The 27,734-nt window shown below is 42.0% G+C and overlaps 1 protein-coding gene across 1 annotated transcript in view; it reads left to right on the forward strand.

Moving 5' to 3' along the window:
• Nucleotides 1-27,009, forward strand: part of XRCC5 (X-ray repair cross complementing 5) — a 79,680-nt gene extending 52,671 nt beyond the window's left edge. Inside the window, exons 17-21 of the mRNA XM_080932843.1 lie at nucleotides 18,233-18,342; nucleotides 20,085-20,181; nucleotides 20,408-20,475; nucleotides 25,962-26,033; nucleotides 26,784-27,009. Coding sequence (XP_080788969.1) covers nucleotides 18,233-18,342; nucleotides 20,085-20,181; nucleotides 20,408-20,475; nucleotides 25,962-26,033; nucleotides 26,784-26,798 — 362 coding nt within the window. The 3' untranslated portion in view covers nucleotides 26,799-27,009. The remainder of the gene's footprint in view (nucleotides 1-18,232; nucleotides 18,343-20,084; nucleotides 20,182-20,407; nucleotides 20,476-25,961; nucleotides 26,034-26,783) is intronic.
• Nucleotides 27,010-27,734: the final 725 nt, after the last annotated feature.

The raw sequence follows: 27,734 nt of genomic DNA on the forward strand, positions 1-27,734 counted from the left end.
GTTAGTGCACACACACATGTATGCCTGTTAGGAAACCCTTCTAATTAAAGTTGAATAAGGTTGAAGTCTACCATGACCACATAGCTCCTCTGAGCTGTGCACAAAATTACCAACAGGGTTTCTCCTTCTCTGACCTTGCATGGGGAGTCTGACCTCCCATACCTTCTACTTGGGGAAGGTTGAATAGCCCTTGGTAGATCTATAAGTTCAATTCGCTGCTTCCTATAAGAACCCACCCAGCCAAGCTCCTGCTGGAATACCTCTCCACACAAATGAGGCATTCCCAGGATTTTAAACTCTAACCAATGATTTTCATTCACCCTGAAAACTCCTTCCCGCTCTCCAAGTTCCATATATATCCTTGGTTTACCCTGAATAAGGTGCATGTGTACAAGCCCACCCTGAATAAACTTGTGCACACAAGCTAATATCATCTCAGAAAGCTGTTTCATTGATGACCATTGGAGAAGGCCTTCGTCTAAAAGAGCTGTGACACTGAGATCCCCAGAGAAGGTCTCTTGACACCTGAGAAGCAGAAAGTGAAGGATGAGGAAACACAGCTGGACCCCAACTCGTATATCGCAAGTGCCCACATTTCTATCCAGGAACACGATAAGCACGCATGCGCCCGCTCGTGTGTCTGTGTGTGTGTGTGTGTGTGTGTGTGTGTGTGTGTGTGTCTACACATTGTGTGTATCCGTGTGCATTTTCATATTTCAGTAGCTCTTAAAAGGTTTCCACTCACTCTTTCTCTGATTGTAAAATTCTTAGTTTCTGCTACTCTGTAGATAAGAAAGATCTCTGTAAGTATCGTGTGTGGCACTTGGAGAATATTGCCTGGATGTCCCTTAAAAGGGAGAGATGCCTGTAGCCTAAAAAGGAACATGTACACGTGATTCCTGCATTCAGAGTGAGCACTTAGCTTCCTATTGAGAGCATTTCAGGAAGTTTGTATGTAGCATAGCACAACAGTCCTGTCTTTGATGGTTTTGTTTCCCTGTGCAGTGTCATAAAATGGCTTGCTTAAAACTTGATGGCTAAGTTTCCCCCATCCCTCTTTTCCCCACATTTTATGCTAAAAATGGAAAAGGTACCTTTTCCTCTGGCTGAAAATATAAATTTTTTGAGATTTATTTTTGTGTATATGTATATTTTGCATGCATACATATCTGTGCACCATGGGTGTACAGCACCTGTAAAGGTCCTGACGGGAGAAGGCATCAGATCCCCTGGAACTGAAGTTACAGGCAGTGGTGAGCTGCCACATGGGTGCTGGGAATTGAACGTAGGTCCTCTGGAAGAGCAATCAGTGCTTTTAACAGTTGAACCATCTCTCCAGTTTCCAAAGTGTAGAACTTTGCCTTTCCTGCATCAGATACTTAGAAGAGGCCAGAATCTATGCAGACATTTCCTTCTACACACTAGACTACCAGTACATTGGTGACATCTGCCATCAAGGAGACAGGGCACAGCCCTCATAGGCGGCCCCGGTGGAAATGCAGTATTAGGGCATGGCATCCAGCCTGCTGCCAGAGTTCGTACTTGCACGTGATACGATTTACAAGGCAGAAAGCAGTGAAGTGCTTACTCATGGCAATTTGGTTCCCCCACTCCGCTGCCTATAGATTCTGGGTCTTTGCATGCTAAGCCGTTGTCACAAAGTCTGTTGTGCTTGCTGTTTGAATTGGGCGGTCTTAAAGATTGCCTCTCAGGCCCAGCTGGTTGGAAAAGAAAACTGATTTCAGATTGTGCTGATGTGCAAACTGCTTTAATCAATGACTTAAAGTGACTGCTAGTGGCAAACAACAGAAGCTCTTAACCAATTAAGATGCTTAGGAAAGGATGGTAGACTTTTGTTAAAATGGGCACTAATCGGCTGAAATGTGTTGAGAGGAGCTGAGATGCAGCTTGAAGTCTTGCTTAAATGTAATAAAAGCAAAGCTGTCCTCCTCTTTCAGATTGCAAACCCAAGGCCAAAAATGTGCTGACACAGGAAGAGGTGGCAAGTATGATCCGTACAGTTGGTCCTCTCAGGGCCATGCATAGCTACATAGGACTTGAAACTAAAAAAGGCACATGCTTGCTTGCTTCTCGGGCCAGCAGTGGGAAAGGAGTTTGATTCACATACAGAAGAATTTAGCAGAGATTAGGACTGGTGTCAGCAGAGATGGCTGTAGAAACGAGCTTCTATTGAACAAGAGCCATTCTTCCTGGCGAACTCTGTTCTGTCATTTCCTGTAGTATTTTGTGTACATCGGGGCTGACTTTCCAGCTGAGCTTCAGTGGCTGTTCCGTAGTAGAAACATGTAGTGTTTCCCCACTGAGGTGGAGCTCTGGAAGTCTCCTGTGTAGGCTGTTGTCACTGTTGGTGCCAGCTCCCTACAGCTTTTTTGAAGGAAATGTTTGTGCTGTGAAGTCTCCCTGTAAGTGTGTTTTAGGGGGGCTTTTATGACTTCATAGACCTTTAGTGTCACCCTGCAATCCAGTGAGGGAAAAATGTTTTCTTTACCCCCAGAAGCTCCTCATGTCTGCCTGAAGTTGGTTTTTGCTTCTCATCCCACTGTGAGCAAATACTTTTTGTCTGAAGTGAAGTGCTTTTTCTAGAAAAAAATCTAATGGAATCACTTAATGTAGTCTTTTGCCTCCAGCTTTTGGCTGATCATGTTTCGAGGTTGCCCACAATGGAGTGCAGAGCAGGACTTGACCCCTGTATTTCAACACACTGCGTATTCCTCGGTAACACAAGCACAGGACCTTACCTTTTACCTTACCTCTTCCGTAATACCAGGTGTGCTTATCCAGTCACCAGATGGACATGTGGATTGTTTCAGGTAGTGCTGCTCTGACATTTGTATGCAAGGGTGGTTTGTGTGTGTTTAACTTTCCAAAAAAAATAATAAAATGTATTATTATTATTGCTACTAATTTGTATGCGTATGTGTGCTTGTGTAGATGTGTGTGTGTATCTGTGCATGTTTGTACATATGCTTGCATACTCACCTTATGTCCTTTATTGAGGTCAAAGGAGGCTGTTTTTTTTTTTTCTTCCACAGTGAGTTCCAGGGATTGAGCCCAAGTTATCGAGCAGTTCCACCCAATGAGCTATCTCACTGATTCCATTGTCTTCTGTCTCAGTATTTCATTATGATTTTAATGTGTAGCTGTTTATAAACTCTTCGTATATCTTCCTTTTTCTTTTGGATGAATTGACATTCTAAGTTTTTGATGACTTTTAGCCAGTTTTTCTTATTGAAATTCAGAGATATATATGTTCTGGTCAAGTTACTTACCAAATATGATTTGCAAATATGTTGTCTGTGACTTACCTTTTGAAAAAGTTGCGCTTAATTATAGAAACATGCGTGTGTTATATGAGTGTGTCACATGTGTGTGGATGCCCACAGAAGCCAGAAGATAGCTTTGGATCTCCTGGAGCTGGAGTTACAGGAAGTTGTGAGGCAGCTGGTGAGGCTAACTTGGACTCTGAGCTTGGGAGCAGGCCTTCAGGTCAGATCCATCTTAGACTGTCTAGGTCCCGTGTCCTGAGGGGCTGATATTTTCCTTCAGGGATTTACTTTCTACCAAGAGCTATGTCAGTATTCATCTTGGTTTTGAATTCTAAGCCTCTCACTGATTTAGAGCTCAGTGTGTAATTTGGGATTGCTGGTCAGTCTGAGATCCACCAGTCTCTGTGTCCTCAGGCTTGGATTTCGGGAGCTGGGATACAGGACATCCTTCCTGGCCTTCCCCATGGATTCTGGGACTTACATTTCATCAGTTGCTATTAAGCTATTTGCCCAGCTCCTAAACCTCTTCTCTGACATAGGCCTTTCCACCAAGCATTCATTCTAAGCAGTTCTTCAGCTGTACATCCTAAATTGTTGTGTGTTGTGAGATAGTTTTTAACATTTTCTGGAATCTTTATGATTTCTTTTTGACCCCTTGGTTATTTTGAAACGTTTTATTTGTTTGGCTTTGCCTTTTGAATTAGGGTCTCATTATATAGTTCAGGCTGCCCTTGAACCCACTATATACTGTGCACTAGTCTGGCCTTGAACTTATTTCTTTTTCCCTTAGGCTCTCAGTTTCTGGGATTACAGACATGTGCCACTATACCAAGCAAGAATTGTATTTTAAATTTTTCAAACATTGAAAACTTTCCTACTCCCTGTTGATTTTGAATTAAATTCTGTTGTGATTAAAAATCATTAAGAATAACATTGGGCCTTTTCCTGAGACCTTTTATAAAAGACTTACCACAGTTTCCTCTGACATACTACTCCCTGTGGCCTAACAAGGAGCGAGCATTCTGCTGCCCTTGGCTGAGGGGTTCTGGGATTCTTAGTTTGGCTGATTATTTGTTCTGATGTGTGTCTTTGTTGATTTTCTGTCTAGTGCTCGGTATTGAAAGTTTTTCACCTCAAGAGCTTTTGAGCTATTGAGACCTTTGTAATCTTTGTCACTTACTAAGAGGCAGAAGTGATTTCTACATAACACCAAAAAGAAAACCTGGTCACAGAGTATTGTAGTTTTAGAAAAGTGAATTCAGATACATTTGTTGCAAGGTTATACTTGTTTTTAGAACCCTCCACCTCTCAAAAAGAATTTGTTCATATTGTTAAAAGATGAGGTTACTCAGGGTAGAAAATATTACATACATTTCAGAATTTACTAGAGCATAGAGTCATTCCTTGTGAGAAACAAGCAGAATTTTAATGACAGCTAATACTTTAGTGTGTCGAGTCTTAGACCAAGGTTTAGAATTGGCACAATGTCGGTCTGTTACTCTTCTCATCAGGGCTTTCTTTATGCTATGTGTATTAAGCTTGTGTTTATTTTGCTTAATTATTTATCTTATGTGCTGGATAGATCCTGGAGCTGGGTTATAGACAGTTGTGAGCTGTCATATGGGTGCTGGGAATTGAATCTGGGTCATCTGGAAGAATAGTCAGTGCTCTTAACAATTGAGCCTTCTTTCTAGCACCCTAAAATAGATTTTTGAGGGATTTGAGGTAGTTCACAACCAACTGTTAACTATCACACAGGAGGTAAAAAGCTTAAACACACACATACACACACCAGAAAAAACAACCAAAAATTAATAAAATTATTTCAAAATAATTTTTGAATTGACACTTAAAAATTAAACATATTAATAAGGTAGTATGATATGTTAATTGTTTTGAAAGTGACTTAAAATTTTATTTGTGTAAATATTTTGCCTGTATATGTGTTAGGAAATACATATGGAATAGTTTAGGCTGCATTACCATAAGTTTACCTGGTACCTGAGGAGGTCAGAAGAGGACGTTGGGCTCCCTGGTTTGGAGTTATAGATAGTTCTACGACAGTCTAGACTTAGTTGTGAAAGGAATCTCAACAAGAGATTGTCTAGATTAGGTTTGTTGGTATGTTGATGGAAGATTATCTTGATTATGTTAATTAGGTGGGAAGACTTGCCCACTGTGGGTGACACCATTTCTTACACAGAGAATTCTAAATTGTGTTATCATGGAGACATCTAGCTAAATACAATCATTAATTTATTGCTTTCTGCCCTTGAGTGTGGATGTGTAGTGTGACTTACTGCTTCAAGTTCTTGTAGCCTTGACTTCTACAATGAAGAATTGTAACCTGAATTGTGAGCAAAATAAATCCTTTCCCCCATCAAGTTACTTTTCCCAGGGTGATTTATCACAACACCAGCAACAGAAACAAAGGCAGTGTATCTACATATAAATACAATCATATTGGACATGTCTCAAACCTCTATATTGCTATATAGTTTCTTACATAGCTTATTTATGGACTTTCTTAATCCATTGCACTTTATTGAGTCTGTTTCCATGTCTGTAAAATTAAAATGAGTTCTAGACTGTCTGTTTTCTTAAGCACCAAATATATCCTGTGCTATTTTAAATTAAAGAAACTCTAAGAAAGCACCTTTATTCCATGAGGTTTTAGAGGATCAAACCAGTGAGACTTGAAACATTTTGTTCATGGACTTAGCAAAGGTTTGTTGAATGTCTTCTGTGAACCAATTATATGGCAAGGCACAGACAGTTAGCGAACAGAATACTCTGCATGGCCCATAGTGATTAGTACCTAGTAGCTTCCTAGTGCTCCTGGAACAGAGTAGGACAAATTGAATGACTTAAAGCAACAGAAGCTTCCTTTTCTTTAATTTTGTTGCGAATGAACAACATTGTTGGTTTGTATATAAATACAACCTGTTTGGACTGTTTACTGTTACTCACACGTATGTTTTAGAGCTGATCATTTGGTATTGGATAATTTGTTGCATGCTTTTCCCTGGGGAAGATTGCTTCTTATATAGCTTCTCTGACACTTTTAGGAAACATACTCTCACAGCCAACTTCCTGTTCCTCTGGCTCTTACAATCTTTCTGCCCCATCTTTAGGAATGATCCCTGAGCTTTAGATACAGGAATTGTAGATGCATTCTTAGATACTTACATGCTGTAAATAACGTATTGATCAATTAAAAAAAAAAACAATGAAGATTGATCTCACTGTTCTGGAGACTGGAAGCCTGAAATCAATGCCTGGCAAATTTGTTTTTTTTTTGAGGGGAATATGTTTAGTGGTTTGTGTGTAGCTTTTGGTGACACCTAGCTGTCCTTGTGTTCTTGGCTCATGATATATTATTGCATACTCTGTCTGCTTCCTTCTCATATGGTCATATGTAATTGTGTCTGAATTTGTTGTTGCTTTAAAGAAGGCCTGTGATATTAGATTTTAGCATACTGTAGTGACCTCATCTTAATTATGTCTCCAAGGGTCTTATTTCCAAGTAAGGTCACATTGTTAGGTTCTGAAATGAACATGAATTTTGGAAGAAATCTATCCAACTGATTACAGTATTGTAAAGGGAGATTATACAGATGATAGGACTTCTGTAGGAAGATAAAGATATTCTGTGCTGTTGTGTAAAGGGTTGAAGACCTCACTGTTGTGGAAGGAAGAGTCCAGTGAGTGCTCATTGTGTTTGCAGAGAGGAACACCGTGCTCCTCTAAGGCGGAATGTGCACAGCTCCCCTTCAGGAAAACCACTGTGGTCCCTGGAGGACAGAAGGAGAAGAGGTTAGAGCAGCAGCTGAACAGGTATCTCAGAGATCTAGATCCTCAGATCTTGTGCTCTGCAGAACAGGAAGCCACTGAAGGGTGATTAGTAGGAGGGTATCTCATTGGCCTGTGTCTTATGCCTCCATGAAAGAGGTAGACATGAAGGAGGCAGGTGGAATGTTACCAGGTTAAATTGCCATTGGGGGTGGGGGTGGGGGAGCAAGGATCAATGAGAGGAAGTCAGATCCTTAATGGGTTTGAAAATATAGTCAGCAGTTCTGCTGATCAGGAAGGGTGACTCCCAAGATTTTGTCTCAAGCATCCAGAAGGAATTGCCGTGAATGAGAAAGGAGTGGCATACTAAGTTGGACATCAGATCTGGACTTAAATACTTCTGGGGAAAGTGACCACAGAATTGAGCTACAAGGACGGGAAACTGGATGTGATCCTTCAGCAGGACAGGAGTACAGGGAAGATGTTATGTAGTAGAGGGAAGGCCGGCTGTATGAGTCCAGGTGCAGGTGAACAGCAGGTTGAGAAAGTACCCAAGGGTAGGTCATAAGGGTTGGGTAAGAGGCCCCCAAAAGTACCCTGAATGTCTGTTTCTAGTGTTCACGGTGTCAGTGGCACCTCCCCCAAATATGTTTTTATTATTTTTGTCCCTTTACTGTCTGGCTGTTTCAGACCACGTTGGAGTCACTTTAAGTTCCCTTCATTTCTAAATTCATTCTCTCACATCTCTCTTTCCATCCTAATTACCACTGTGCTGTCCAAAGCTGTCATTATTTTACCATTGGCCAGACCTAGCATTCTATATTATCTATAAAGCTCTTCTTTTCAGCCTAGCCCATGCGTTTGTACAGATTTAGCTTGTGGTATGTGGGTCAGCCCTTTTTAATCACACGTCATGTCTTTGAAATCAGGTCACCATCTAAGACTTGCTGCAATCTGATCCCATGCTACCATTTGGCCCGTCATTCTTGTGGTCTCTTCTTTGAACTCTGTACTCAAACAGGATTCCCAGTGATTCCTTCCTAACAGAAGCTTTCTTCCCTCTCTGTTTGCTCATGCTATTCTATATGGAAAAAAAATTATTATCTTTTCCCCAGACACCTGAAAATGCCCATGATTTGAGAGCCTGTGGGTAGCAATGTCTAGTCATTGTTTTCTTATAATGTAATTTATTATCATGGTAATGTAGTTAGTTCACCATCAGTGAGACAAATGGCATATTTTCCTCTGCTCTCTGCATACAGCCAGCTCATAGTGAGCTACTTTGTTCATGTTGTTAACTTTAACAGGCGAGAGCTTGGAAGTAACAAAAATCTGAATTTTTGAGTTGCACCAGAATCTTTTCTTTGATTACTTAAAACCAATTTCCAAATTCTAAACCTAAGAAAGAAGAAACAATATATTAGTTAATTTTCTCATTGCAATGGCACAATACTTGTCAGTAGCATCTTCCAGAAGAAATTCTTCATTTTGGCTCACAGTTTGTAGGGAGACTGTCCTTAGTAGTAGGAAGAACCTGGTGGCAGGATGTGACTGGAGCCCACAGCCAGGAGTCAGAGAGATGTGAATGTTGCTTCTCTGCTTGTTTTCTTTTATTTTCAGTCTGGGACCCATTTCAGACACGTCACTTCTGTCTTAGTCTCTGTTGCACGGAAGGAAGTAGGCCCCACGACTGCAGCAACTTTTATAGAGGAAAGCATTTCACTGGAGCTGGCTTACAGGTTCAGAGCTTTAGTCCATTATCATCAGGGTGGAAAACATGCTGGCATGCGAGCAGAAAAGGTGCTGGAGAAGTAGCTGAGAGTTCTACATCTTGATCCCCAGGCATCAGGAAGAGATAGCAACACTGGACCTGACTTGAGCATTGGGTACCTCAAAGCCCACCCCCAGTGACACACTTCCTTTAGCTAGGCCACACCCATTCCAACAAGACCACACCTCCTAATTGTGCCACTCCCTAGTGACCAAGCATATAAGTCTGTGGGGCCATTCCTATTTGAACCACCACAACTACTCACATTGAAGGTGGGTCTTCCCTTCGCAGTTAAACTCTGGAAAATTCTTCAGAGATACAACAGGGATATGTTTCCTAGGTGACTTCAAGTCTAGGAGAGTTGGCAGAGAAGACTGACCACCACATAGAGAAATATAGCTTTTCTATATTTTGAACTCTAGATATTAATTATTCTTCATTAAGCAATAGAAAAAATGTAAATGGGAGAAAAAGGAGATCTGAGGAGTTCTTAGGAAAGGTGCTGGATTAACAAAGGGTGTTAATGGAGTTCTAGAAGATTTATGTACAATGTGGTTGTTCTAAAATGTCTAGTAGTGATATTTCAAGAGTGACTCAGATTCTTGATGCGTTGCGTAAACAATGTGCTGCCTCTGCCTCTAGTGTGCACAGAAGCACCTCTCCCTGGTGGCTGCCTGTGTGGAGGCTGACGCATCATCACTCAGTGTTGTCAATGATATATGAATTTCAGTTTCATTCAATTACCAAGTTTTAATTGGGTCCCAATGCCAGATCGGCCTCCTGTTCCAGACTGTCTCCTCTCTGCTATGCCGTTACTATGGCTACTCTGCTCCTTCTGCTTCATCCCTGATGTCATCCCAGCAGAAGTGGATGACATCACATGTACCCAGGTAGAAGCCAGACCATTACTGTACAAACACTGTCATCTTGCATCTGCTTCCTTGTCACTGCGATTGGGAACAGGATCAAAGCATTGTGGCAAGGCTCCTAATCTCTTCATATCTCTTTTATTTAGTAACTTGTGCCAAGTGTTAGAGTTCTAGGACCTTAGGAACTTGTGGAAGCCATTTTTCTTTTCTCTTCCTGCCTCTCAGTAAGCCCAGTGCATCCTTTTAAGACTATGACATATTCCCTACATAAACATATGGTGTGTAGTTTACATAAATGAGACAAAGGAATCTCTTCCTTATTTAATGAGAAAGTTTTCCTTTGGTTTTTTATGTTAGCTTGGTATAGTTTTTTTGTTTTTTTCTTCAAATGTATCCTTTTTTTCTGGAGCTGGAGAAGATGAATCATTTTACAGAGAGGATAGTCTTTGTTCTATATTACACTGCTGGGTTGCTATGTTCCTTGTATTAATTTTGACCTTAGATTTTCTGGGAAATGTTTAATGGGATTTTAAATGTTTAACATGTGTTTTTAATGAATAAAAAACAAAACAAGCAAAATCATAAGATACCGTGGAGTTTATCCATTGACCATAAAATTTAAAAACCGGCATCTGCCTTGGGAGGAGATCTGGTCTTACAACCAAACTGTTTAAGATGAGGAATATTATACATCCAGATTTTAAAATAATATGTTGTCACGCTTTTTTTTTTTTTTTACATGTGGTTGAGTTCACAGCCTATGACCTAACTGGATGCCATTTTTCTAGTTTCTTCTTAGTTCACACAACTATTTTTATTCTCCAGAGTAAGCTGAGGCCAAGAGGCCCCCAGTGTCTTCCTTTCTTGTAGCTACAGAAGTAGGACTCACAGTTCACACAAATAAAAACAAAAATAAAACAAGAGCAATCTTACAGTCCTTGGGAATAGATTCTGAAAATAAAGACTGCATTTACTCTGCTCCCTGTGCCTGCGGTTTTAATTTAACACATCAATGAAAAGACAACATTTAAAAAGGGAGGGAACACCCGGCAGGACTCACTTTTATTAGTGCAATTTGTAAGAAATTACTGCATTTAATGAGAAAATCGTTAAGCATGAAAAAAATGGACTGTGATGGAGCTTGTGGAGCTTGGAGGGTGAGATTTTAATGGAGTTTTTTACTTATTGGAAAGAGATGGTGACGACGACGATGTTGTTAATAATAATAATAATAACCATCATCATCGTCATCATCATCATCAACAACATCATCCTCTTCTATTGATCCTATTGAGGTGGTCAGCACTTTGCATTCTTGCTTCCTCTTCCCCTACTACCCAAGCATGTGTGGTGTGAAGGTGATGGAGAGCCTTGTGTACCTGTGGACCCTTTTCTCTTCCTATGAGGAAGCCACAGCACTGTGCTAACGGGAGAGGGGCTGGAGATTAGGAGGCAGAACCCAGCAGAACAGTTCCTAAGGGGCAAAGAACAAAAGAGGCAAAGGGCAAGCGCTGTGTGCCTCACTGCTGCTTGAACAGGCAATTTCAAAGGCCATTTTCAGGCTCATAAACTTTATGTTTTTTTTTTTTTTTGTAGTTCTGTGTCTTTTGATTTCTTTTTCCTCAATAAGAATATGTACTAAACCTTGTAAAAAACGGAAGCAAGGAGCACAGGCATCCAAGAAAAATTTCTTGGACTCTTAGTAGATTAGGAAACAAATCGGGTTGTGTGTGTATGTATGTGTGTATGTGTGTTGGACAGATAGCTCAGCAGTTAGAGAGCACTGACTGCTCTTCCAGAGGTCCTAAGTTCCAGGAACCACATGGTGGCTCACAACTATCTGTAATGAGATCTAATGTCTTCTTTTGATGTGTCTGAAAGCAGAGACAGGTAGTTATCTCTATAGATAAAATAAATCTATCTATCTATCTATCTATCATCTATCTATCCTCTATCTATCTATCTATCTATCATCATCTATCTATCATCTATCTATCTATCTAAAATAAATAAATAAATCTTAAAAGAAAGAAATCTTTAAAAAGGAAGGAAGGAAGGAATGAAGGAAGGAAGGAAGGAAGAAAGGAAGGAAGAAAGAAAGAAAGAAAGAAAGAAAGAAAACCAGCGTGTCTCTTGTGTTTTTTACTATTTGACTCCTGTGAGGACATGGGTGCTATGGGAAATCACTCAGTTGTTTCTAAGACCTCCTCTGTATTTCCATAATCCTGTTATGGAATGGTGGGTAACTGCTGCCATGTCCCCATGTCAAATATGATTTAAAAGGAAATGTGTGCCACTTAGTTAAAGATGTTACAATGAGTAAAACTAATGGTTTTATGTAAAACGTGTGTGTGTGTGTGTGTGTGTGTGTGTGTATGTATGTGTGTGTATATATATATATATATATATATATATATATATATATATATATATACATAACAAAAGCAAACATCTAGTAAAAGCTTCAGATATTCTGGTGAACCTTTGCAGTCACTTAATTGGGTTTTGTTGTGTTCCACTTCATTAGACAGGAAAGAGAACATGTCTTCCTTTATCATTTATGTTAAATAATACCTTGTTTATACCCAGTTCTCCTGGAAATATCCAGTTCAAACAACGAGGTCTTTTTTGTAATCTCATGTTAAGGCACACACCATGTGGCCCGTAGATCTAAACCTCATTCTAACCCTTTACACATTTCATGGCCAAGGCCTGGGAGGCTGAGGTGACCCCTGCCATTTGCCTTGCCCATTCTCCTAGGTCTACAGACTTGTGCAGGGTTCATCTGAAGGGAAGTTCTGGCAGGACATTGGTATGGTGATTGGCAGAGGGAAAGGCAAAAGCAAATGGAAGCAGAGTATTTCCTTTTCTGTGATGGGCAGCATTTCTGGTCCATCATGGCTCTACCTCCAGTCACTTCATAGTCTCTGTTCTTTTTGCAACAAGGTGCCAAAGGCTGCTTGTCACTTGCTTCTTGCTCAGTCGGCTCCATAGCTCTTCATCCCGAGAGTAAGGACTCCTGTGGTAAATGTTTACAGTGACTTCTTTCCTTCGGGCTGATAAACTCCTGAGCTCTACCCACAGCAGCTGCTTCATATCCTAGAGCAGTGGTTCTAAACTTTCCCAATGCTGTGGCCATTTAAACCCTTTGACACAGTTCTTCGTGTTGTGGTGACCCCCAACCATCAAATTATTTCATTGCCCTTCATAACTGCACATTTGCTACTGTTGTGAATCATAATGTAAATGTCTGTGTTCTCTGATAGTCTTAGGTGACCCCTGTGAAAGGGTTGTTTGACCCCCAAAGGGGTTGTGCTCCACAAGTTGAGAAACAAGAAGGGAGCCATTTTGTGATCCATCTCAGTTTGGCTGCCTATTGTAACATCTACACCACAGACTCCCTTTTATTATCAAGCACATATCCTTTCCAACTTTCTGTCTTGAAGCAGGGGTTGTAATTTACGTGTCGGTTTAATTGGTGATAGGCTCCTCGCCTAGAGTTTTATCTGCTGATGAACATTACTCCTTTTATCCCGTTAGCGGCCTAACACTATATTTATTTTATTAAAATGCTTAAATTTTTATTGTTGCCTTATAATTTTTAAAAATAAAGATACCATTGTCAGTAGGAATATAAATCTGTTCTTACCATTTAAAACTGACTTTACTATTGACACCTGCAAAATAAGCAACAAGCAAACTTCCCCGTGAGGCATTAAAACGGGAAGGGAAGTTCAGTAGGGAGACATCCTGAATGATGCTTGGGTCCAGTAAAACCATTCAGATGCCATCAGGTTTTGTCATATGTGGCGTGTGACCAAGAAGAGAGCCTACTGCTTTTTTTGTCTGTTGGGTAAGGAGAAAACCCACTGTCACTTTCTTTCATTTGAATGACAATGTCTTTATAGATCAGAGGGAGTGGGCAAGGGGCAGGCTGGGTTGTGGCCCCAGATGTCCTGGCCCTTGGTACCATGCACTGAGAAGGAGGGTAGTCTGTCCTGTAGAACTTGGGGTAGTGTCAATTTTTTTGGGGGGGGGTATGTATTTCAGATATAACAAGAGAAGTCTATCGTTTTCCTCTGATGAACTCTTCTGAGTCTAGTCATCCTTTGAATACGACATGGTTGTATGGCTCATTTTACTTATAAACAAGATCTGGACTACTGTATTACATGTATAAGCCCATGCACAGCCTGAATCTAGAATAGATATCTTGAGATAATGAAGGCCTGTAGTATCCTAAGGTGGATACTCCTTCCAGGGGCCACCTTTTGTATTTGCTACTAGTAAGTGTTGAGTCACTGGCTAATTCTGAAGAACATTCTGGTGCATCATAACTGGATCTGTGACTTACGGAGTATGAAGACCGTGGGCTGTCTCTTAGCCCTGGTATTGCTGTAGCAGCAGAGAAAAGCACCTGGTGATCAGCATCTCCTTCATATAGCAGAACGGGACCCAAAAGCAGAAACCAGCTAGGAAGAAGTACTATTTTCTCCCAGGCAGTTCTTTTGAGTTTACTTTTATTAAAGATGGTGGGGAAATGGGCTCCGTCCCCAAATGTTGGAAGGAGAGTCTCTTGTCCACATCTCTTTCTAATATTAAGTATGTAAAGTGTTATCCACCACAGCTATGCCCTGGTGTTAAACGGTTCATTATAGTCAGTGAACCACAAAATTGTCTGGGTAGAGGGGCAGAATTCAGAATCAGGGGCTGGATGCACAGGCTGTCTGCCCGCCTGCTTCTAGAAGGACAGAAATCCAGCTCTTTGTCTTCATTGTATTGTTGGAAGGTCAGTGTGTTTATATGCCTGAGTTTCTCAACCTTGTAGGGGGAAAGGACAAGGCAGTCTTTCAGGCACATATGGAAGATAAATTCAAATAGGTTCTCGGGTTCTGAGAACATCATCCTCAGATGTAAATGGGATATCGAGGCACCTTCATTCACTGTGAGGCTTCCTAACCATGTCACCATTGCACATGGACAGTTGGCTTTTGTATTTGCCGATTTTATTTGGGTTTGGGTGTTTTTTCTGTAAACTGGTCTATGTCTCCGTCTCTCTAATGCTTGTGAGTTTGACTGTGAGTATGCGTCTGTATGGGTGTGTTCTTTTATATTTCAGGATAAGCAGGTAAGGAAACTGGTTTTTATGAAACAGTTCAGTAACTCTTCTCTTAATTGCTTAGAGGGGTCCTGAACCAGATGACAAAACCTTTTATCACCAATCCTTTGTGGTTTTATGTGTGTGTTTGCAGATTTTTCCCATTTATCATTGTGTGTGTGTGTGTGTGTGTGTGTGTGTGTGTGTGTGTGTGTGTGTGTGATTGAAGGGGCAGGCACACTATGGTGCTTCTGTACAGGGCAATTTGTAGGAATTGGATCTCATCGTTTACCATGTGGATTCCAGGGACTGAACTCAGGTCCTCAGGCTTGGTGGCAAGTTCCCTTACCCACCGAGCCATCCACTGACTCTTCCATAGTTGTTTCATAAAAATCTGGATACAGATTCTCTTCCTTCTTTACTTTTGTTAATATCCATGCTCCAAGTCCTGTGTGCTCCTGTTGACTTCCTTCTTGGCTTCCTGCCAAGCTTGAATTCCTCTGTCCATTTAAATATTGTCCTTCTTAAGTCCTTGGCCTTGAACCTTTTCTTCTTTTCTTTTGATGAAGTCAAGCTCCACCCTCATCACAAATAAGCAGTCTCTTGACACTTCCTCCCACCAGTGTTTCAGTATTTCCTGTCCAATTCTGATTCCTTGTTCTTCCCTTCCTCTTGCCTAGTCACTCCGGGCACTTTCCCACCTCTGTGTTTTCACCCTCACTCTCTCTCTTTCCCACTTGTGTGTGTCCATGTGTGTAGAGGCCAGAGGTCAACTTGGGGTGTCTCCCTCTATTATTCCTCACCTTACTTTTGAGATAGTGTCTCTCACTTATCCTTGAACCCACCAATTTAAATCGACTAGACTAATAGACTGCCTAGCCAAGAGACTCTGGGGATCCTCTCTTACGGGGATTCTGGGAGCTGAACCATGTCCTTGGGTGGTGAGCACTCTGAGTCCTAAGCTGGGCTGTTGGAGAGAAAAGCCAACTGTTGGAAGAAAGCCAACTTCTACATCTCATTGCTCAGTTAAGAGCCATGTTCATTGCGATGACTCCTGTAATCATAAAAATTTGAAATAATTTGGCCCATGCACAAATTTTTTTCATATAAGTTAATATGATTTCATATTTATAGCCCTCTTCATATTTACACCCAGTTATTATTATTATTTGTATTATTACATTCCACAGTAGACTGTTCAGTCCTCAGAGGGAAGGGACTTTCCTTAAAATTAATTGAATCCTAAGGGACACAGCATCATGTGTTGAACACAGCAGTTACACAGTAAATATTAACTAGGACAAGCTAGTGAGGTGGGTGCTAAATGAAGCAAAGAGAAACAGTCATAGCTTCCTAAGATTCTTCATTATCATCTCAGAAGAAATGGAGGACTTGGAGTATTTGGGATTAGTGCCCTTAACCTCTAAGGAAATGTATTTTCGTCTAGATATATAATGCTGAGTGAACTTCCTATGAAACCGACTGCAAAAGGAGGCTGCTGTGAGCTGTATTAGAAACACCACACATTTGGTTACTTTGCCTTTGCTAGCTGAGAAGAAAATGCTTTGTTTGCCTTGAGTTTCTTGTTGATGGTTCTCTCCTGCCAGACAGTCAGGGCTGTATTATTTATCTCCCTAAAAAGACCATCGGAACATGCTGTGTCTCCTTTGAATAGTGTGTGGATATTAATTTACTGCCAGAGGACGCATTGGGGGAGATTTCTGAAATTGCATAGGGAAGTGTTTCTTTAATCCTCAAATTTGTCAAATGCTTTATAATAATGGAGATCATAATCTCCAGGTTAGTAGGAGAAATGGAATAGTTCTTGGGGATATTTTTTTCCTTCCTGAGAAATTGCTATATGAGAAAATGCTTTGTTCATTTTTCTCTCTCTCTTTTAAATCCTTTCTGCATGCTTTGAGGCCCTCCGGAAATGAGTAGATGGCACCGATTCAGGTCTTCTGTAAGATTCTGAACAGGATCCAGGTCTCTGATTCATAGAGTCAGTGGCCCTGAGCCCTCACGGATGACTCTTAAAAGCAGTTTGCTTTAATATTGCGTTCTCACATACATTTTAAACAGAACGGTCAAATGAGATCATGATTTTGGGAAATAGCAGTCTTAGGAATCTTGGCCATGCCGCAGAAGTTGTCAGGCAGCAGGCAGTGCGTGGTTCCAGGGATGAAGGAGGGAGAGTGTGCCTTAAGGCACGAGGTCCAGGTTTCCTTGGTTTCTTCTGCTGAGGTCAAGGATTGTTCCTATTTTCCTCTGCTTTTTTCCTTTGTTTGTGAGGCAGCCACAAGTTTCATCTTGCCTTGCAAATGATAACATTACTAATGTCCTTTTGCATTCCGAGCCCTTTATACGCTGCCTGCTAGCAGCATTTGCTTATTAAGTATCCAGAGCTAGTGCAGTGCTAAGAAGCACGGGAAATATTCAGGTCCAGGAAGGGCACAGATACAGTAATGATTGCTCATTCTAATGACGAATGTGGGCCACTCTTTTCTAATGCAATCTGGGATTGGTAAAAGGTAGGCTGTCCCTGGCTCGTTACTTCTCATTGCCTGTTGCTGTTTGACAGTTACCTTAAGTCTCAGAGTTGGAGAGGAACTGGAGGATCAAGTTCCTGTGAATATATTAAGAAAGGTAGTTTTGAATTGTTCAAACTAAAAAACCCCAAGATTTAAAATAAAACAAGCAAATAAAAACATAAAATAATCCATCCTATTACATCCATACAGAAAGAATACTAAGATATAATTCTAAGCACTTTAGAAATTTAATTTTATTTCTTGATAAATAGTGTTACCAAATTTCTTTATTCAAAAATTTACTATTTTTAATTATATGTATGTATGTGCATGTGACTGCAGTGCCCACAGCAGCCAGAAGAGGGCATCAGCTTTCCTAAATCTAGAGTTAGAGACTGTTGGGAGCTGCCCTATGTGGTGTTGGAACAGAACTCTCAGCCTTTGGAAGAACAGTACATCATATGCTCTTAACTGCTGAGCTGTTCCTCTAAATCTTTATCAAATTTCTTTTCTTTGTTTGTTTTTGTTTATTTGTTTGTTTTGTTTTGTTTTGTTTTGTTTTGTTTTTTTGAGACAGGGTTCCTTTGTGTAGCCCTGGCTGTCCTGAACTTGCTTTGTAGACTAGGCTGGCCTCAAACTCAAATAGATCTGCCTGTCTTTGTCTCCTGAGTACCGGGACTAAAGGCATTCATTCACCATGTCTGACCCGAGTTCGTAAATACCAACTTTTGAGATAGGATTTTGCATCTTTTGTTTCCCTAAAGAAACTTGGCTAGTATGCATGCTCTTGAATGTCTTTTACAGTTGTGCACCAAGAATTGTACTATGTTTTCACCAAACATCCCCCACACCTAAGAGAATAAATTTATTATCTTATATTCTAGCGAGTCTCCAGTTAATAAGTCGCATCGAACAGTTTTTGGACACCAACGAAACTCTGTATTTTATGAAAAGTATGGACTGTATCAAAGCGTTCCGGGAGGAGGCCATTCAGGTAACTGTACTCACCCGCCCTCTACTCCGACAGCTGCCACAGGGCAGGGGTGCACGCAACCCAGAAAGAAGCCTAGGTTTTGGAAAGCGCCATTCTCACTGTGAGTTGGCCAGTATGCCAAGTGGGAATGGCTACACTCACCTGTCATCGTCATCTCTCAGGAGGGATGGAGATGGGAGGGCAGTTCATCCCTCAGAGTTAGCTCTTTATAGCACAGGCTTCATGGTCCTACTTATAGAACAGAGAAAAGTCCCTTTGTAGCTTCTGGTAGTCCTGTCATTATAAAAGATAAACTAACTCTTAGGAAAAGTGGCGAAAGATCTATATGAGCATGCACACTGAGAAGGATTTATAGAGACGGGATAGGTAGGTGAACACCTGGAGGAACTAAGACCCTACACACAGCAGGAGTTTCCAGTGCTGTAGGTGGGTTTTCTTTGTTTTCTTAGGAGCTTTTAGAAAATGCATATAAACCTCTTCCAGATTATTTACGGGCCTCTTTTCCTCTAGGCAAGAAGTGAGCCAAACTGAAATTGAAGGTGTGTTTTTAAAGTTGGCACAGTTGTAGAGTATGTTTTTTGTGTGGGTGCTGATTAAATATTTGCTGAATGAATGAATAGCCGACTGATTTGTTTACAAAGAGTGACGGGAAAATGAGAAAATGGCTCAAGTAGATGATCCAAATACTCCACAGGTTAAAAAACAATGTCATTTTGGAAATGTAGAACCAAGAAAAGGCTAAAAGTGGCCCAGATTAGTGCCCTGTTCCCACCATTGGTCAGCTTAGGACTCAGGTGGGGAAACCGAGGAACAGCTAGGACTTTGTCTCAGCAGCCTAGTGTGGAAGAGGACCTGTGTTTCATCTGTACCACATAGCAAAGATGAGAGCAAGATGGAAGAGAAGCAAAAGAGATGGGACACAGATCGCTCCTTCTCCATGTACAACTGTGTTAAGAGTAAAATTAGTTTGTTAAAAGAACATGATTTTGTTTCATCTAAAGAAACAAAATACCACGTGGATCTTGGCTTCCTAAAGACCTTTCAGATTTTCTGATACATGATGGCATATACTTTCCCTTTCCTTCATCTCTGAGTCATCTCCCTGACTACCGACGGTCTCAGTAGTCCATACTGGCTTGGAACTCACTATGCAGCTGAGGCTGGCCTTGAACTCCTCATTCCTTTCCTCCATTTCCCCTGTGCTAGGATGATAGGCATATTCCAAGGAGCCAAGATGAATGTTTCTTAATTTTTATAAAAATTTAGAAATGACACACAGAAATATTTATAATTGAAATAATATGCCAGAAATGTACTTTAAAATTACTGGAGCTGTGAGAGGTAGGGTGTAGACGGAACAGGATTGGTTGATTCCTGCTGGGTTAATGCAGCTCCCTGGTAGAGGCGTGCAGCGGGCGTGAGGACCTATGGTCAGTTTCTGGTCATCGCAAAGACTGGATAAAGTGGCAGTTCTTGGAGTCAAACGATCAGTACATGAGCATCCAGCAAACTGTTGTTTTGTTTGGAATCCTGAAGCTCTAAGCTGCCAAGATCTTTGTAGCTCCCGGCTCTGTGCCTTCCATAAGTAGATGGCTCTCTGCTTCCCAAAGATCAGAACAGTGTGAGCTGCTGGTTTCCAGTTAGTAAAGTTACTCTTTCTGATGGGATCACATGCACTGGTTGGACCATGTTTGGCTTATGCTTGCTCTGACTTGTACTCCTGTGCTCCTGTCCACCCCCAGTTTTCAGAAGAGCAGCGCTTCAACAGTTTCCTGGAAGCCCTTCGAGAGAAAGTGGAAATTAAACAATTAAATCATTTCTGGGAAATTGTTGTTCAGGGTAAGGTGGTGTTGTTTTCTTCAAATATTTATGCTGCTTAAAATATACATTAAAAAATTTCCTTTTTTTAAATTTTTTATTTTCATGTGTGGTAACGCATGCAAGTGTGTATGCATTTTTGTATATATGTGTCTATGTGTTTGTGTGCATACGTCTGTGAACATGTGTGGGGAAGCCCATGGTTGACGCTGGAAACATCTCTATTGTTGTCCACTTTACTTTTTAGATGGAGTCACCCTCATCACCAAAGATGAAGGCCCAGGAAGCTCTGTCACAGCTGAGGAAGCCACAAAGGTACTGAGAGCTAATTTCCTCCCTGTCTTTAGACAAGTTACCCCACGAGGGAGCTCCTAACACAGTGTACACATTCCTTATCAGCCAAGTCAACTGTCTCAGCTACAGCTGCACTCTTAGAACAGGCACACAGCCTGTTCATGCTCCTGTGGTTGTGTCTTGAGAAGCCACCTGTCCTGGCTTCAGTAACTACAGAACTGTTACCTTCACAGTGTATTTCCTTCTTAGTCCAGGTCCTAGCACAGACTGTGATGAACCACTCTCCCACCCCTCTCTTTCCCTCCTTAAATTTTTGTTTAAGTGACATTTAAAATGCATGTGTGTGTGTGTGTGTGTGTGTGTGTGTGTGTGTGTGTGTGTGTGTGTGTATAGTGGGGTGGGCTGCATCCAGTGGTTCATGGCTTGTGGTATGTGGGTGTCTGATACAACTGAAGGCATTGGTCATCTCCTACCATCATGTGGGTTCCAGGAATTGAACTCATTCAGACTTGATGGCAAACACACTTACCTGCTGAGCCATTGGCTGCAATCTCCCAATCTCTTTTTAAAATGCTGGTTAAACAGCAAAGGCTGGGAACTGGGGACTGGAGCTCCACCGTAGAGTAATCTGCTAAAATTGTATGCATGAGGTACTGGATTTGTTCCCATGCACTAAAAACAAGACAAAGATAGAAACCACTCCAAGGATTTTACTGGTTTGAGACAGGTCTCAGGAATGATTTGTTTGTGGTTTTAAAGCCAGTTTTGTGAATATATTGTGGAGCTGGTAGAGAAACACTCCTAGTCTAGCACTGGAGTAGCCAGTGTTTTCAGTGAAAGAACATATATAGAACCACAGCTTTTGACTGGCACATTTGTTAGGCTAAGGCTTCCTTGTTTGATGTATTGAATATTAAATCTGACTCACCTGTCAGTCAAATATATGTAGCTATTTAGTTCAGTAATTCTTCTTTGTACTTCAAGGTTGTAATGGAATTTTTATGAAGTCGAATTGAGCAGCTCAGGTACATTGTTTATAACACCCTGCTTCAGTTGCAGACGCTGGCTGACCTGGTCTCACTAGCACAGGACCTGGCAGCAGGCTGAGCTGTGGTATGCTAGTCACTTGGCTTGGGTTCTAGCACTCTGACCTCTGAAAGGTCAGTTCTGGGTGCATAGGGCTGTGATGAAGACTCAGAGGTACCCGCAGGGGGTAAAGGAGAACTTGTCCTGGGGTTGGAGAACCAGAGGAGCTGTAAGGAATGGCAGGGGCAAGACTGAGAATGTTCAATATGTATCCAACTTTAGGCCAAATGGAAAATGCCAGGAATTTTCAACTCAGAACAGGCATTAGATAGGAACCAAAGTATTATTTGGGAGAGAAGTTAGTCAGCAATAATCAAGATTTTTTTTCCTAAGCATTTTGATCAAAATGGTTTTTCTCATTTATTTATTTGTTTATTTTTTGTTTGTTTGCTTTTGATTTTTTTTTTTTTTTTTTTTTTTGAGACAGGGTCTATAGCCTAGGCTGGCCTTGATCTCCTCTTGTACCTGAGGAAAGTCTTAAACTTGAAAACAAAATCTTTGTGTGTGGGGGGGTGAGGGAGGGAGGGAGAGAGGGAGAGAGAGAGAGAGAGAGAGAGAGAGAGAGAGAGAGAGAGAGAGAGAGAGAGAGAGATTGTATCAGTTTAACCCAGACCTTACAAAAAGAAAGCCCATGTTTTTCTACATTTAAGCTTAGCTTAAAGTTAGACTAGAGAATAAAGAAGTGACCTGTACTGGAAAATGTCAGTCATCACAGTGTATCGTCATACAACTTGGTCTTTTTATAGAAGGGAGAGCACTCATTAAGTTTGTCAGGTTGTCTGCCTCCACTTGCAGGCACACAAAACTGAGTGTGGTATAGGCTTTTACGCCAAGCCTAGCCAGGGAGGACCTCAAATCACACACTGGCAAAGACAAGAACTTTGATTGCCTTTATCCTTCTTGATGACAGGTGCTGGCTGCCACTGTCCCACTGACCTTATAAAGTTTAAAGATAACAGAGGGTATCCATTCAAAAGCAAAGACTGTCTCAAGATAGCATTGTTAATGGGAAAATAATGTATCTCTTGCCAATCTCTATTTCCAACAGATGATCAGACGTATCTGAACACATCTACATAGATTATAATGGGTGCCTTGGCTCCTACCTCTCACCACTGTTTCCAGCCTCTTGTCCAGCACAGAAAGGTCTAGCTGGCTTTAAGGAACCTGCTGTGCCTTTCAAGGCTTTCGCCTGATTGGATGAGGCTTACTAATGTTATCAAAGGTGTTCTTAAAGTCAGCTTTTATAAATGTTTGCCTTCCCTGCAAAACACCAGCACAGCAACACCCAGAGAGCATTTGAGGGGACAGCTGGGCTTCAGGCCTAGGGAGTAAAGCTCTGTCAGTCTGCTGTTGCTGGACATAGTAAGTTCACGGATAAGTTAGTTTGAATCATTATGCATTATGCAAATCTGTTGTTTTGATGAGATTGACTACATATTCTAGTCTTCACAGAAAGGGGGGAATGCTGATATTTAAAAGGTAGGCTTTCCTCCCAGCAACACATCTTAGCCAAAAGTGTCGCAGCTCGATAAATATGGAATTAGTGAATGAGGGAACCTAAAAAGAGATATCACGTTCAGATTGTGTGAGAATTGCTCTGTGCTGCACGTGTGGGATCTTCTTTGAGAGTAAACAGCACAGCGCCTATGCATCAGGAGTTTTAATGGCTGATAATTAAGCTTTAGAAAAAAAAAAGTCAGCTAATTGTTAGGGATATGGTAGAGTCCTTAGATGATTCTAGAATCACCAGAACTGATTCAGTTGCAGTTTAATACAACTCTGAGGATGTCGCCATCTTTGAGAGGAAGTAGCATAGTGAATAACAGGTGGGAGAAGCTCTTCTGTCACTGGCTGCCTGGTGCCTTCTTGTGTGTTGAACAGTGAGTTAAACTCCACTTTATGGCAGACGAGAAGCCAAGTGCAGCTCTTCAAGGCACTTTGGTCCGCATTGTCTTACAGCCACCGCAAAAGCGCATTGCGCACCAGCCTTGCAGATTCCATTTTGCATCAAGAAAACACCATTTTCTTTCTTTATTTTTGCTTTCACATTTTTAGTACTTCTACCAATTTAGTATTTTTATGCATGTGTGTGTATGTACACGTGTGTGTGTAATGTGTGTATACTTGTACGTGGGGTGCATGCGCCTGTGCATACATGGAGGCCAGAGGAAGACATCTTCTTTCAAATTGAAGATATCCCACTCTATCATGCTCCACCGTGCTCCTCTGAGACAGGGACGGTCATGGTTTTGCTGTGAAGACGCTGTGACAGAAGCAGCCGAGGGGTGAAAGGGTTTCTTTGACTTCCATTTGCAGGCTACACTTTCTCACTGTGGGACCAGAAAGAGCAGAGAAAGCATGCATACATGCTTATCTGTGCTCTCAAACAAGGATGCTGTGATCACGTGCTCTTCCCTTCCCCATCCCTTTCTAGATCTCTCTCACCTTCCTACCCACCCAACTTCATGTTCTTTCCCTCCGCCATCTCAAAAACCAGTAATAAAAAACAAAAATCAAAAGAAACAGTAAGACAAAAATTACCAAAATAACACGAAGAGCCTGTCTCCCCCGCCCCCCCCCCCCCAAAGAGCCCTAAAACAGTCTGTTTAAACTAGCCAGCTACTCCTGGGAAGTAGGCATACTGGGAAATAGCTTCTTGGTTAGGGGTGGGGCCTGTGTGCTGTGATTTTGTCTGGCTTGCGCCTATGCAGGTATTATGCATGCTCTAACAGTCTCTGTGAGTCCATATGTTTTTCAGCCCTTTTGCGTTCAGAGGACATTGATTCCTTGGTGTCATCCACGGCCTGTCTCTTAAGATCCTTCTGCCTCCTCTTCATTTCTCTAACTGGATGTCTCTGTTGGACCCTGTGAATGTTTCTTGGTAGTTTGTTTTGAGACAAAAAAAAAAAATCTCACCTAATGGTCCAGGTTACCCTGGAACTCCCTGTGTACACCTGGTTGGTTTGGAATTCACAGCAATCCACTTGCCTAAACCTCCAAGCGCTGGTGCTGCAAGTGCAAGCCACCACAGCCATGTGTTTTCAATATGGGTGTTGCTAAGGGTCTGTTAGCTTTTAGTCTTAATGGAGGAATAAGACTAGCAGTTCCTGCGTGGGAGTCATTGATTCCATTTCTCTGAATGTGGCCAGCTCGTGTACTTAGAGGTAGTACTGTTTACTCTTTTCAGAATGATCTTTAGACCAGGAGGCTCTTTGTGGTCACGCCAAATGCTGGTGGTTTGAGGAAGGGGGGAGCATGTCAGCCGTATCCACCCTGGGCTTTCTCCACTTTGGCACATTGCAAAGGAAAAGAACCACAAAAGATGGGAGTGACTCTTACCCCTCTCTGCTGCCACCTGAGAAGTTGGCTCTTTGACAAAGCAAGTCCTTGAGTGCTGACTCTCTAGCTTGCCCGCCACCGCACAAACTAGAGATTACTTGCCGTTAAAAATGTCGAGATCTTCGGAAGAAATCAGCCTCGCCTGGGGCTTTGGGGAGCACAAGGAGGCAGCCCAGCCGTTAGCCGTTATCTGCTTATTCATGAACGAGAGGTGATCTGTCAGGGACTAAGCCACAGAGGTTCTGCACTTGGTGGAAACTCGGGCTTTTCTTCCCTCTTTCTTATCTCTGGTGTTCTGCTCTTCCTGGGAGTTGGGCCTCATCTCAGAGATGTGCCGTTTGTGTTTAATTATAGCTGCCGCAGACATACCGTGCAGACAATCCTATCTCAACTTACCCTTTAGTTGTACAATGGAGGGGCCCTGTAGGAAGGGAGGCTGCGGGAATTGGAGCTTTTAGAGGATGAACACCAACATGCATTGGGGTTTTCTACATCTGTCCAGGAGTACCCACCATGTTTCAGGTTTCTGAGGTGCATTTTGTAGTGGGCTGCTGCCACAGAGCCCTGGGGGTTTGTCGTCTCTTTGGGAGGTGCTGGTTATCTGTGGCCCCACAAAGAACCAGCTGTACTTTCAGTCTTTTCACCCTAGTTCAGTAAGTCTCAGCTATGCGTCTCTAATATGTAGAAAACTGTCTAAGTTTTAATTAGTGGAAGGGCAAAGGTAGGAAGTAATCATTATAGTAAAATAATCAGGACACAGTGTCTGTGCCTTTCAGATGAGACAAGAGGTTCTGGTTCTTTTTGGGAAGGGGGTTTTATTATTTTCTTAACCTGAACATGCCAGTGTGCAGGTGGAAGAAATGAGATATCAGGCATGCACTTTCTTGCCTACTAAGCCCTGATGTTTCCCCTTCTCCACCAGACTGTCTCTGGTGAGAATCAGTGGGGACTGTCAATCCTCAAAACTAGCCCTCAAGTTAAGAGATGAAGGAGCACTTGCTGAGCTGCGTCACACGGCCCTTCTTTGTTTGCCTGTTCTTTCTGTCATTCTGTTGTCATGACTGACTCTCTGTTTATAGTTTCTGGCTCCCAGAGACAAAGCGAAAGAAGATGCACCAGGACTTGAAGAAGGTGGTGACGTGGATGATTTAGTAAGTACTTCTAACACGCACCAGGTGTTTAAAGACTGGATTGTCTGAGCTGTAAATACAACCACCAAACCTGTCACCGTAGACATGTTTTTATTTGTACATCAATTTCACACACACCAGACACTTTTTGCACTGTTAATTATTACCATTACACATCTAATCATATAGGTAATTTCATAATGGTAATTCTTGTGTTCTGCAGTTTCAATTATAGTGTTCATTCAGATTAATTCTCTCCTCTGAAGAGCTAAAAAAAGGGCCAGGGAGCTATTCCCTTAGTAGAAAAATGTTATAATTTACAGAAATTGTTCTTAACCAGAAATAAGCCGTGTAATGTGCAGTTTGTGTGGGTTGACAAATACAAACATCCTTTAAAAAGCCCACTTTTTAAATGTCCTCGATTAGCTTAATAGAAACAAAGCAGACTGACAGGCCTTTGAAGACGGCCCTCATCACAGAAGCTGCAAATGTGGGCTTTCACAGCGTGTTTGGGAAACCATGCCCTGCAGTGTCACAGAGAGACCGGAGTGATGACCACACGCTATGCTATTAGCCCTTTTGTGGAAAAGTTTTTAGAGCTGGATGAGAAGACATTTGGTGTGTAAGTCCTAAAATGGTAGGCAGAGGGTGTACCAGTACAGGTCCGTGTGTCTGTGTGGCCACCAGTATAGCTTTCATTCACCCTCTGACTGGACCTGCAGGTCTGAGGGCGGCCAGGTTCCTTCCTGAATGTGCTGTTCTTGTTTACAGCTGGACATGATATAGATCATGGGTGCGTGGGAATCAGAGTGCCAGCTCCGTGTTGCTGAGAGTTCCGACAGCACCCCTGAGCCCATGCAGGGGGACATGAAGCTCCAGCCATCATCCTAGCAGACAACTTGGGACTGAGCCACTCCAGGTCTCCACAGAGTGAGACAAGCACATATATTACAAGGCATAACTGAGACCCTGTTCAATTTATAAAGAGTCATTATTTTCTGATTGGTATATCATTTCTTGTGTGAAGTCTCATTCTTTTTGGTATATTATTCATACGCATAAAAGTTTCTGGAAAGTAGACTTTATCCTACCCTGGTGATGATAAGGAAGCAGTCAGGTGAGGTTAGGGGACACTCTTGGAGCCATGGCATGGCCCTGGAGGTCTGTGGGGGGTATGTTTCTCAGCCCTGTTCAGGATTCATTCACTGGGTCTCCCCGTGGCAAGAACGACCCATGCAGAGGGAGCAGTGGAGCCTAGTTTTTACCAGGTAGGCGAGTGGGGAAAGTCACAAGTAAGGGCTGACCTTAAAGCATATTCACCACCACTTTAGCTTGTTCAGGTGGCTTTGACAGGTGGGAAGGGCAACACGGTCACCCTGCACATCAGTTTGGGAATAGGAGTGTTCTCAGGAAGAGAAGGTCTTTGTTCAGCCTGGTCTCTGTCATTTCGACAGAGGCCTCACTGTTGAGCCCTGGCTGTCTTGGAGCCTAGATGACTAAGCTGGCCTCAGACTCAGATGAGCCTGCCTCTGCCTCTGAGTGCTAGGATTCACCACATTCAGCTCAGGTGCCCTTTTAAAGCATCCTCAGCAAGGACAGCTAAAACCTGGGGTGCTTGTGACTTACCAGGGCCGTCTTTCGAGTCACAGAGAGAAAGCTTCGTTTCTTAAAATCCAATGCACTGTCCTCACTCCTCCTATGACTCAGGAAGTGTGACCCTGT

This window comes from Micromys minutus (genome assembly GCF_963924665.1).
Source record: "Micromys minutus genome assembly, chromosome: 19".
In the NCBI taxonomy this organism is placed as follows: Eukaryota; Metazoa; Chordata; class Mammalia; order Rodentia; family Muridae; genus Micromys; species Micromys minutus.